This window comes from Zingiber officinale, chromosome 1A (assembly GCF_018446385.1).
Source record: "Zingiber officinale cultivar Zhangliang chromosome 1A, Zo_v1.1, whole genome shotgun sequence".
In the NCBI taxonomy this organism is placed as follows: Eukaryota; Viridiplantae; Streptophyta; class Magnoliopsida; order Zingiberales; family Zingiberaceae; genus Zingiber; species Zingiber officinale.
In genome coordinates, this window is record NC_055987.1 from 107,158,844 (window position 1) to 107,172,065 (window position 13,222).

At 40.4% G+C, this 13,222-nt stretch overlaps 1 protein-coding gene across 1 annotated transcript; it reads left to right on the forward strand.

Moving 5' to 3' along the window:
* The first annotated feature begins 10,615 nt into the window (after nt 1-10,615).
* Nucleotides 10,616-13,021, forward strand: LOC122001266. The gene is made up of 3 exons (XM_042555926.1): nt 10,616-12,589; nt 12,672-12,737; nt 12,842-13,021. Exons 1-3 carry the CDS (start codon nt 10,616-10,618, stop codon nt 13,019-13,021), a joined length of 2,220 nt encoding a protein of 739 aa, XP_042411860.1.
* The last annotated feature ends 201 nt before the right edge of the window (nt 13,022-13,222 follow it).

Here is a 13,222-nt window from a genome sequence, read left to right on the forward strand (position 1 = left end):
GACTTTCCATAGTCGAGTACCATAGACCCGGAGCACCGCCGGTCGACTGCGAGGTGCTAATCATGGTCGAAAGACAAGAATGCGGGACAAAAGGGGAAGGTTCAAGCAAGGAATGGGTGGAAACTGACTGAAGGAAACGATTAACAGAAAGAAGAAAACGTTGGGAGTGAGAAAAAGGGTCTTACGAGCAAGGAAGATGGTCTGAAGAAGCTGTAGGGTCGCCGGAAAGCCGAAACACAGGGTCGCCGGCGAAAGGAGGAGTAGCGGGATGTCTGGAAACGAGGAGGTCGAAATGCGGCAAAGAGCAGGGGTCAGGAGCTTTATATGGGCGGCCGCCATCAATTTCCACCGTCCGATTCAGGTCACCGATATCAAGGTCGTCATCCAGCCGTTCATTTCAAACGGCGGCTGTCCCATCGGAAGTGACGCCACCGCCATACGCTGACAAACGCACGATCGCCACGTGCCAGCAGGATACTGGCCGCATTTAATGAACTCCCCTTACCGTGCGCAGCGCACTTGATGGGTAATAGGGGAGAGCATCGGACATGGATGCCAAGAAAACACAAGGCATGGACAAGATACCGCCGAACGGATGAGCATCCTTACGCCTGGCCGAGCGGCCCAATGCAGCAATCATTGCTCAGTCAGATCGGCAGTCCAGTCAGTCGGACTTCGCCTCCTTCGACTAGACTCGAGGGGAAGGCAAGTGATCCGGTGGTAAGAGCCCGGGACCTCCTAACAAGGGGTCAACGCCACGTGGAGGTCAAAGGGCCAGGTGGTCCGTCGAAGAAGGCTGAGCCGACCGGACGCATGAAAAAAGGGCAGGCCGATCGGCCTGCCCGTAAACGTCTGATAGTGAAAGACGCCCTGACAGGGGTCGGGGTTCCGACGCTCAATGAAATAGTAAATAATGACCGAACGGAAGGCCTAAGAGAAGGCAGGACATAATGGGCGTGCCGGCCGGCTGGCGCAGGGAATTAAGGTTGTACGGACGACGCTCTTCGCGCCGGCCGGACGGACGTCCCGGCCGGGCGGTGGGTGAAGGATAGGAACATCTTCTGACAGCCGTCAAGTCCTATGTCTAAGCAAGACGTGATTGGACTGTAGCAGTATGGTGTCAGGTAAGCTCTCTGACAGGTACATACCGAGGTATGGGCTGCGAACACGTATGTGCCTCAGTGGACGTGCATTAGTTCTTTCACCGCTCTATATAAAGAGCCTCTTACTTCGCCGGAGGTACGCATTCTACGATTCTTGGAGCCAATTTTTAGTTGAGCTTTGCCTGACTTGAGCGTCGGAGGGTCGTCGCCGGGAACCCCTTCCCGGCTCGACTTCTGTGCAGGTTCGCCGGAGCGCCGTCCGACCGGCCGATGATTTACGTCATCGACTAGGAGAGCGCCACGTGCCCAGCGTCCGTTGGTTCAGCGATTCGGACAGGATCAGCATGCATATCTAATTTTCTAGAGAAATCTATACTAGAGTAAGCAGAATTAGTTAGAGTATATAAATGTGTTACAAAAATTAGATTTTCATGTAATGTAAATTTATTTACCTTGATTTCTTCCCCTGAATTCTTGGGTCTTCTTTCTGTGCATTGTCATTTGCAGTGACCCGTTTATCTGTACTTAGAGCATTCAAAGTGCTTCTTCCCTTTTCGGATTAATTTCTCCTTCTCCTTCGATTGTGCTGGCCGAATCTTATGAGTAGGACACTTATTTCTATAGTGCCCTCTCTCCCTACACTTAAAACAGGTTATATGAAATTTATTATTTGAATTTACAATATTACCTTTTAGATCCATGATAGGATTCTCCCCCTTGATTGTTACCATCTCAAATTCAGATTCAGTTATCTCTTTTTTGGCCATCAGTGCTATGAAATCGGTCTGATCCGATTCTTCTAAGTCTAGTTCAGAGGTTGACTCTGGAGATTCGTACTCAGATTCGAACTTTGGTTTGACTTGATCTTCTGACTCTGAAGGAATCTCATGAAGCTTGAGTAATTTCTCCCAAAGCTCCTTAGTATTGTTGAACTTTCCAACTCGATCAAGCTCTGAATTTGTTAGTCCGCATAGGAGAGTCCATGTTGCTTTTACATTTGCCTCAAATTTTCTTCTTGTTTGTGCATCCCACTTGTCATAGGCGATGGGCACACCTCCTTCGGTGGGGGGAATAAATCTAATCTGGACTATGGTCCATATCTCTACTTGGGTTTTCAGTTAGTGCTCCATCTGGTCTTTCCAGTATCCGAAATTTTCACTGGACAAGAGTGGTAGGCATGTGGTGCTTTCCTCATCTTGGTAGACCATTAAAAAGGAATCTCGCACACAAAGAAAAATAAAAACAAATGTTCCAAGACTTGGTCTTGGATTAGTAGTGCGGGAGAAAGATAAAAATAACAATTCACTAATTTCAAAAACAATAATAAAATATTAAAAAAATATTATTACAAACTTTTGAAAATGCGATATTTCGCTAATGTCGACCAATAGTGAAAAGATGAAAATAAATTTTTCAAAAATAATTTTGGAGGGAAAAATAAAAGGTGTACTGATTCAGAGCGACCCTGCTCTGATACCAATTATTGGATCAAAAAGCGCTAGAGGGAGGGGGTGAATAGCGCTCGTGACTTTCACTTTTCGTTTAGGAAAACTAACGAGTAAATGCAGCAGAAATAAGAACAAACAACCAAACACCAAGATTTACTTGGTTCGGAGTCTTGGGCGACTCCTACTCCAAGGTCTGCGATCGTTGATCACTTTCGGTGGGCAATCACTATCAATTCGTAAATCTTTAAAACTTTTGAAGTACAATTCAAAGCAATAAAATATACCAACGACAAAAGAAAATAGTGAAGTTGAAGCGTCTAGTCGTCGGAGTCGAGTTGTGGCTTTGTTAGAACATTCTTTAAGCAGCACACGGAAGATGGATTACATTTCAAATGATATCCTAAGTTGCTGGTCGAATCCTGCATATAAAGCTCGTGGTGGGCGCCTCTAATACCATGGAGGGCGCCCTTATCCGCGTCAAATCCGCAGCGTGGATGAGCTCTCAAGAAGTCACCTCTTATCCTCCTGAGGGCACCCTCAACCTCCATGAGGGCGTCGTCGCGCCAGTGTCTAGGGCACCCTCAAGCTCCATGAGGGCGTTCTTGCTCCTTGTGGCGAGAGAGTTTCTTCCTGCAAAATAGGTTAGTCCAAAATACAAAAACATATCCTGTAAAATAGAGTTAGCACAATCAAATACAATAAGTATGATTATTTGACAGTCACTGATTATCCAATTCTGACTTTGGATTCCCGATCGAAAACCCTAGGTCGAACTGACGCCTACTGTTCCCTCACTAGGGAATGCGTCCTCACCAACTCCACTCTGGAGAGTTTACCTGTTACTAGTTGATCCTCCAGACTAACTGGACTTTTGCTCAGTGCCCGAGGCTCTAGGACTTTCCGCTGGACGTCTGCTCCACGACCCACCTAGTCTTTCACCTGGTTCGCAACACTAGGACTTTCCACCTAGAGTCCTTGACTCTAGGACTTTTGCCTGAAGCTCTTGACCCACCAAGACTTCCCATCTAGGGTTACCACCCCCTAAGACCTAGGGTTACCTCCCCCTAGGGTTTTTCCATCTGTCTAACCGCAGCTAGGACTTTTGTCTAAGTACACTTAGAACTTTTCTGCAAACTCATTTAACCATGTTTGATCACAAGATAACCTAACTTTGAACCCTTTGACATAATCAAAACACAGGTTCGATCATCGGATGTTTCCCGCACCAACACAATTGACCCCCCCCCAATCAATTATCTAATTGATGGTAAGTAGTAAAATGTGTAGAGCTCTAAACGAGCTTCGTTTCACATCCAAGATCACCTCATTTTGATATTTGAGTTAAAAGTTATGACCTTCAAAAGTTTGTTGCGCTTCCTCGTTTCATGCCAACTCCTGTTGGACTTACGACCGCCAAGTGTCCGGTTAACCTTTGACCCACTTGAACTTTTTCTTTGCCAACTTCCCATTAGACTTTTGATCACCATGTGTGGTCCTATTTGATCCACTTGGATTTTCTCTTATCTAACTTCAGTTAGGATTTTCCTTTGCCAACATGATATCCTCATTGACCCACTTTAACTTTCCTTTGTCAATATGTGGTCCTTCTTGATCCACTTGGACTTTCCTATGCTTATTCATAGTTTGGGCTTTCCTTTGCTAACGTGTAATCCTCCTTGACCTACTTGGACTTTCCTTTGCCAACATACAGTCCTCCTTGATCTAGTTGGACTTTCCTTTGCCTAACTACAGTTAAGACTTTTCTTTATCAATGTGCAGTCCTCCTTGACCCACTTGGACTTTCCTTTACCTAATCATAGTTGGAACTTTCCTTTGCCTAACCCTGGAGTTAGGACTTTGCCCTTACCTAACCCTCGAATTAGGACTTTGCCTTATCTAATCTCCAATTAGAACTTTCCAGTCAAGTATTTAATCTTCCATGATCTACTTGAGTTCTCTCTCATGCATTGTCAAGTATCCAGTCAACCTTAACCTACTTGATCTCTTCTTCGCATACTATCTAAACATCAAAATTCAAGATCGAATCCACTCAAGCTTAGTTAAATTAGTCAACCTTAACCCAAAGATGATTACACTGACAATCTTCCAACATATATATGTTAACAAATAGCAAGGACAATTTGTTGCCAGAGATTTTTTGGAACGTAGTTAAATTTAAATTACATGAAATAAATTCAACTTATCTATTAAAATGACCTGAGCTTATAATCTTAGGCTACCAGCAAAGGCTGGTATCTGTCAAGTGCCAACCGAAGGCTGCACAATGGCAGAGCGGGCAAGCTCCCGAACAAGCTTGAGACTGGCCAAGCGAGTTTACTGTTGGTTGCTACTCGTAAAACCTAACGGTTCCATTGTATAAAAATTTTGTACAAAGGTCTGAACATTTTCCTAGCTATCATGTGTTCTTTTAAATTAAACTTGGATCGCCTGCGGAACTTAACACGTTTAATCATAAGTTTAATTTATTTGTTCTTTTAGGTTTAGACTTAGATCTCCTACGGAACTTAACACGTTCGATCCAAATCACCTAGGTCACGAAGAAAATTAAATATCTATTTCCAAAATCAGCTTCCATTACTACATGGCGAGGCACATGACCTTCTTGGATATGGGAGCAACCACCACCGACTAGACAAAGCCTTTTAAGGAAATTAAATATTTAATCTTCCCATAGTAACCCTAGGTTAACCCCTAAGAACAATCAAATCACAAGGAAAAGAAAAAACAAAAGAACACAACTTCGAAAACTAATTCGAAAAACTAGAATCGCATGCCTCTTGTATTTGGTATTTTTACAAAGAAACAAAACTAACATGATGCGGAAAAATAATTATTAGTTATACCTTTCTTTGTGAATAATGACCTCTTGATCTTCTACCATATTCCTCTTCTAATCTCGGACGTTGTGTGGGAAACGATCTTCCGAGACGAGGACCACCTAGCACCTTCTTCTCCTTCCTTCAAGTTTCGGCCAAGCACAAAGCTTCCAAAGGATGAAGATCTTTTTCCACCAACCAAGCTCCAAGGGATGCAAGCTTTCTGTCCTTCTTCTCCAAGCTAAAATCCGGCCACCACTTGATCTCCAAGGAAGATGAGAGGTTCGGCCACACCAAGGAGAGGAGAGAACTTGAAGGGGTCGGCCACACCAAGGAAGAAAAGAGGGAGAAAATAGAATAGAGGTCGTGTCTTGTGAAGGCACCCAAACCCCCTCTTTTATAATCCTTAGCCTTGGCAAATAAGGAAAATTTAATAAAACCTTCCTTAATTCTATTGCCATTGAAAAGGAAAATTTTAATTAATTAAAATTAAAATCCTTTTCTTAGTGTATATGGCTGGGCACATCAAATAAGCAAACAAGGAAATTTTTCGCTAGAAAAATTAAAGCTTCCTAATTTGCTTCCGGAGAAATTTTAAAATAAAATTTCTCTTTAATAATCCCTTCATGATTGATGCTATAAAAGGAAATTTCTATAATTTTAAAATTTAATTTTTCAACATGTGGATGATAAATAAGTAAAGTTTTTACCAAAATTAAAATCAACCTTTTAATCTACAAATAAGGAAAGAGATTTAACTCTTCTCTTAATTTTTTGTAGAATCTTATAAAAGGAAATATTTTAATTTTTAAACTCTCTTTTAAATCATATATTCCACATAAGAAAAAAATTTAAAATTAAAATTCTTTTTGTATTTTTAATGGCCGGCCACCTAGACTTGGGTTCAAGCTAGGGCCGACCACCCATGGACCAAGGCTTGGCCAGCCCTAGCTTGGTCCCCAAGCTAGCTTAGCCGACCCCTATAATATGGGTATGAAGGTGGATATAGGTGGGTATAGTACTCTATAAATAAGAGGCTACGATAGGGACCGAGAGGAGGAATTGGTTTTGGTCTCCCGATAAAATTAAGCATCCCATGTTCGCCCCGAACACACAACTTAATTTTATCAATAATAATTCATTTCACTAAAGAACTATTATTGAACTACCGCACCAATCACAAATTACATTTTTGGGCTCCTTCTTATTATGAGTGTGTTAGTCTCCCCGTGTTTAAGATGTCGAATGCCCACTAATAAAGTGAGTTACTGACAACTCATTTAATTAATATCTTAGTTCAAGAGTAGTACCACTCAAACTTATCGTCATGTCGGACTAAGTCCACCTGCAGGGTTTAACATGACAATCCATATGAGCTCCTCTTGGGGACATTATCAACCTAGATCACTAGGACACAGTTTCCTTCTATAATCAACAACACACACTATAAGTGATATCATTTCCAACTTATCGGGCTTATTGATTTATCAAAATAAATCTCACCCATTGATAAATTAAAGAAATAAATATCAAATATATGTGCTTGTTATTATATTAGGATTAAGAGCACACACTTCCATAATAACTGAGGCCTTTGTTCCTTTATAAAGTCAGTATAAAAGAAACGACCTCTGATGGTCCTACTCAATACACTCTAAGTGTACTAGTGTAATTATATAGTTAAGATAAACTAATACCTAATTACACTACGACCTTCCAATGGTTTGTTCCTTTCCATCTTGGTCGTGAGCTACTGTTTATAATTTATAAGGTACTGACAACATTATCTTCTGTATGTGACACCACATACTATGTTATCTACAATATAAATTAATTGAACAACTACAAATAAATATACATAATTTGACCAAATGTGATTCTTTTATTCAAAAATAAATGTTTACAAAAGCTTAGGCTTTCAGTATACACTCTAACATTTACAGCCGGTCGGGTGAGCAGAGAGACCGAGCAACCTAGCTGGGCATACTTGGCGATCAAGTGCTGAGCAAGATCAAGGTCGGCTGGGCAGATAGACCAAGCGAGTTGAAGGTTGGTCGGGCAACTTAGCGAGCAAGCTTGGCGATCGAGTGCTAAGCGAGATCAAGGTTGGTCAGGTAGATAGACCGAGCGAAGCAGCCAAGTGGTCGGTTGGGCAGAGTAGCAGAGCGACCAACCGAGCGTACTACCTGGAGGCCAATCGAGCGAAGGAAGCTTAAGGCCGACCGAGTGAAGAGGAGGCTTTTGCCGAGCGAAGGAAGCTTAAGGCCGAACGAGTGAAGAGGAGGCTTCTGTCGAGTGGGCTAGCTCTCGAGCAAGCTTGAACCAAGGATTGCAATAAACACAGTTTCCTTGAATCAAATTCGCCCCACCTCCTGTTGTGCTTTAAGGCTTTCTTGGGTCGTCTGTTTCCCAAGATACAACGGTGAACCATGATTCCCACCAAGCACTGATGGTCACGGCGAAGGTTTACATGACAAAATATTGATTGTTCCGCTTGGGAAAATTTTGTCTCGACCAGTCCGACATTCAACGTGAGCAAGTCGTGTCCGCACACGAGTCATCATGGTTCAGTGCAATCCGGGTCCTGGATTTGCACCCCCCCCTTGCGCACCCACGTGTGAGAGAGAACCTCTCCCTATGCATTTGTTCTGTAACACCCTGACCCGTTCCATCCGCTTCTCCCCGCCGTACTAGGTTTGCCTCCCAGAAGGCAAGTGGAGTTTGCTATTGAGTTGATTACAGGAACCACACCGACATCAAAAGCTCCTTACCGTATGGCACCAAAAGAGTTGAACGAACTGAAGGTTCAACTCTAGGAGCTTTTAGACCGGGGATTTATACGCCCTAATGCTTCTCCATGGGGTTCTCCGGTATTATTTGTCAAGAAAAAGGATGGTACTCTGAGGTTGTGCATAAATTATAGACAGCTGAATGCAGTGACCGTCAGAAATAAGTACCCCTTACCACGGATCGAGGATTTGTTTGATCAGCTCAGAGGTATCTCAGTGTATTCTAAGATTGATCTACAATCCGGATATCATTAGCTGAGAGTCAAAGAATCTGATATTCAGAAGACAACATTCCGTACCAGATACGACCATTATGAGTTTTTGGTAATGCCATTTAGGCTTACCAATACTCCAGCGGTATTTATGAATTTGATAAACCGCATCTTCCTGGAGTATCTTGATCAGTTTGTTATCGTTTTCATCGATAATACTCTTCGACGACATCAGCTATATGCGAAGTCCTGCAAGTGTGCCTTCTGGCTATCTTCAGTCGATTTTCTGGATATTACAGACAGTTCGTTGAGGGTTTCTCCCGGATTGCTATGTCGCTGACACGCCTAACCCGGAAAGGCATGAAGTTCAAGTGGTCCGAGAGCGAGACCAACTTCTAGTTCCAACGAGTGAGGACAAAGCACGCTGATGGAGCTAATTGTCAACCTGATGGGCAATTCTGGTAGCATTCCCGGTTCGATCCGGGTGGGGCCTGCCCGGGCTAGGGTGTCTGATGGGCAATTCTGGTGGCATTCTCGGTTCGATTCGGGTGGGGCCCAGTTCATTTCGGGTGGGGCCCAGTTCGGTCCAAGTGGGGCCTGCTAAGGCCGAGGTGTTACATGTTCACATCTTCAATGCATGTGAATCAATATAAATCAACTAATATGCTAAGAAACTCCCAATGTGGGACTAAAATTTTATTCACAATGAAACTTCTATCCTCTTTCACCTCTTCTCCATTTACACATATTATATATATATATATACAGGTTTGATATTGTGCGCGACGTGCACAGTGCGCGACTGTGCGCGTCGCGCACAATATCAACGCTTTTTTGTTTTTTTAATTTGTAAATTATAAAATAATTAAAAAATTTCTTTACGATTTTATTTATAGGATTCAGGCTTTGGGTATAGTGTTAAAGCTATTTTTTTTAGATTTTACCTATAGGGTTTAGGCTTTCCAATTAGGTTATAGTGTTTGGTTTAAAAAAAAAATTAAAATAAAATTAATTTAAGTATTTATTAAGTATTGTAATGTGTTTAGGGGATATATTTATATATTAAATTTTAAATAAGGAAATGTTGAATTTTTTAAATTCAAAAAATTTAAAAAAAATTTAAAAAAAAAACAAAAAACGCTGATATTGTGCGCGACGCGCAAAGTCGTGCACTGTGCGCGTCGCGCACAATATCAAACCTCTATATATATATATATATATATATATATATATATGTGGTTTAGGGTCTAAGTATATCAACTAGATAATTAGCATTGGGTAAAAACAAAAAATTAAATAGACAAATTCTTTAAATTTGAATATTTTTAATTAAGAGATTACGACTTACTCATCTTTAATCGTATTTTTGAAAATTGGGACTTGTATCCAAATTTAGGGGTTTTCATATTTATACCTCAAATTCTCGAAATTCTAACTCCTACCCAAATTTATTAACATTTAATTCAAAAATTGAATCAAAATCAAACAACAATTAATCAATCAGGTTGGATTTTACCCACCTTGAATTTGATCTAATAGGTCAATAATTCAAACAACAAAACGGTTGAAATCAAAGCCTAAGGAGAAGGGCAATTTCGTCTGTGGTCGCAGGTAAGAGAGGAGTCAGTCGACGATGTTTATGTACAAATAGGGGAAAATTCCCGGTTTAGTCCCAAATCATTTGGTTGTTTCCCGGTTCAGTCCCTGATCTTATTTGTGACCTGATTTAGTCCCATTTCTTTTTTATTTTTTACCCATTTGATCTTTCCGTCAACTAATAGTTAAAGCCCAGACTAAAAACCCTAATGCCTCTTTAGAGAAATTGATCCTCCTCCTCAAATCGTCATCTTCGGCGCTGCCTCTTACCATCCAAGATCTGCTCACGCCTCCATTCAATTCATCATCTCAATCTAGCAATCCTCCTCCACACTCCTCCACAAGCCCAAGGTAAGACTTTTATTCTCTACTCGTTTGTTTTCAATTTGATTTTTCAATCTTTAGGATTTATATTCATGAGAAACTTGAAAATTTCACGAGAATGAGAATTGGAAAAACTGAAAGCAGCAAATGAGTGACTTTTATGTTTATGTTAGTTTTTTTGTTTGTTTATTTATTTATTTTTTTATGAATGACTTTTCAATATCTCATTCTTCAATATCTCAATCCAGCAAATGAGTTATTTATTTATTTTATGCTAGCAATGATATAGACTCTATGAAAGGAAAAATGGTTGTCTGTGAGGATGAAAGTGAAGCGGATATTTGTGCAGACAGTGATGGTTTAAACAGTCTTCATGATTCTGATGAGGATGAAGTTACAAATTATCCATTGTTTGATCCAAAGAAGGATTTTGAAAACCTAGAGTTGAAGCTTGGTTTAGTTTTTAACTCAAAAAAAGAAGCAAAATTCACAATTGAAAGTCATTGCATTAGACAAGGAAGACCTGTGAAGTTTGTAAAAAATGATAATATCCGGCTTTGGGCTAAGTGCAATGATGATAATTGCTGTTGGATGATCCATGTTGCGAAGATGACTAATGATAACTGTTGGCAAGTAAGAAATTTTGATGGATGTCACAGTCATTGTGTTCGGGATTTTAAAAACAAGTGTGTCAACTCAACATGGTTGGGAAAAACTTTTGCTAAAAAATTCAGCACAAATCCTAAATTGGGACACTTGGAGTTTAGGGAAGAGATTTCTACCATCCTGCAATCAGATTTTTCGAGGAAGACTGCCTACATGGCTAAGAGAAAGGCGCTGAAATTGGTGCAAGGTTCTGTCGAGGAGCAATTTCAGCAAATAAGGAAGTATTGTGCTGAATTGAAAAGATCTGACGTTGGGGCTACTATAGTTTTGAAGTTGACGGAGGATGATGAAGGTCCAAGGTTTCAGAGATTATATGTTTGTTTTTCAGCGTGTAAGCAAGGATTTAAGAATGCTTGTCGGCGTATCATTGGTGTTGATGGATGCTTCTTAAAGGTAGAACATGGTGGGCAATTGTTATCGGCCGTGGGGCTAGATCCAAATAATAATATATTTCCAATATGTTACGCAATGGTTGAGCGTGAAACAAAAGATAGTTGGACATGGTTTGTTCGCCTCTTAGATGAAGACATTGGTATTAGCAATGATCCACATACCTGGGCATTTATGTCAGATAAGCAAAAAGGTTTGATTCCTGCACTTGAATCATTGTTTCCTGATGTTGAACATAGATTTTGTGTGAGACATTTAGAGAGCAATATGAAACGTGATGGATTCAAGAGTGTAGCGATTAAGATCGCCTTTTGGGCTGCGGCAAAGGCAACAAGAATTGAAGAGTTTCAAGTGCAAATGGCTGAGTTAAAAGACATTGATGCAAAAGCATATGGATGGTTGGTGAACAAACCTGAAAGCCAGTGGTGTAAGGCATATTTCAGCACCACTTCTAAATCAGACATCTTGTTGAACAACATGTGCGAAAGTTTTAACAGCTTTATATTAGATGCTAGGGAGAAGCCAATAATTGAGATGTTTGAGATAATACGAAATCTTTTGATGGGCAGATTTCAAAAAAATAGAGAGAGGGCTGAGAAATGGAAAGGTCGAATTTGTTCAAAGATCAGAGATGTGCTAGAAAAGATCTATGTGGAGGCTATTAGGTATTCCCCCATGAAATCAGATGAAATGCACTACCAGATAACAAGGTCAGATGATAGACGTGATCAACATTCGGTTGATCTGTTGAGTAGGTCTTGTAGTTGTAGGAAATATGATTTGACAGGCATTCCTTGCAAGCACGCTGTATGCGCCATTTGGTGCAAAAAAGATGATCCAGAGGCATATGTCCATCCTTATTACTTGGTAGAGACATATAAAAGATGTTATGCAGCACGAATAATGCCTATCAATGGACCAGACTTGTGGCCTCAATGTGATTTGACGCCCCCACTACCCCCAGTATACAAAGAAAAAGTTGGACGACCTGCAAAATTGCGAAGAAGGGAACCAGATGAACCACCCCCTTCTGAAAATAAGTTGAGAGGTGTAAAAAAATTTACAAAATGCAAATTATGCGGTGGATCAGGACACAACAAAAGGACTTGTAACCGGACTGAAAATGTCCAACACCAAGAAGCTGTACAACAAGAGCCCATGACACAACAAAGTGCTATTTTACCAAATAATAATTTGGATCCAACTAGAAAAGAAAAACTACAGGTACCAAAAATGAAAACTTATTTTATTGTATTTTTATTTTGCCTTCTTTAAGAAATCTTTGGTTCTGTGTACTTATATGTAGGTGAAAAGAGCACGACAAGTTGGAGTTAATATTAAAGGGAATTCAGGTTCAATATCTTTGATAAATGTAAGTTTTTAAAAAATTTTAATTTAATGTTACTCATACTAGTCCAATGTATTCTCAAATGATATGGTTGATGTAATATAATTGTTTTGTTTATATTGTTATAGGTTAACCAATCATTGAATATTCATACACTTGCTTTTTTTAAAGACGGTGTCAGCTTTACAACAGTCTCACGATTGCAAGCTTCTGCTGGTGTTCGAGGTAGAGTTGAACAGTCATCGTCTTTGCCAGCAAATCCCATGGTCAAGTCTAATTCTTCTCAGGAATCTTTTAAGAAGAAGTGATTTTGTTGGAAGTGATATTCCATCAAGAAGATGTGATTTTGTTATGTATCCAGTTTCAATTTTCATATTAGTTTATGTTAGTTTTTTTGGAGGTTTCAGTGGAATTGTGCCTACTTGGAAAAACAAGTGTGAGAACTAAGCTTGATGTGTTTTGTGGGAGGATTAAAATTCGATACTTCATGTATTTTCTTCATCAGCATA

Bases quoted from the DNA above. Each gene is read 5' to 3' on its own strand.
- LOC122001266 (XM_042555926.1), top strand. From the start codon at position 10,616: ATGGTTGTCTGTGAGGATGAAAGTGAAGCGGATATTTGTGCAGACAGT. The intron at 12,590-12,671 runs GTACCAAAAATG...ACTTATATGTAG, and splicing joins CTAGAAAAGAAAAACTACAG to GTGAAAAGAGCACGACAAGT. The intron at 12,738-12,841 runs GTAAGTTTTTAA...ATATTGTTATAG, and splicing joins GTTCAATATCTTTGATAAAT to GTTAACCAATCATTGAATAT.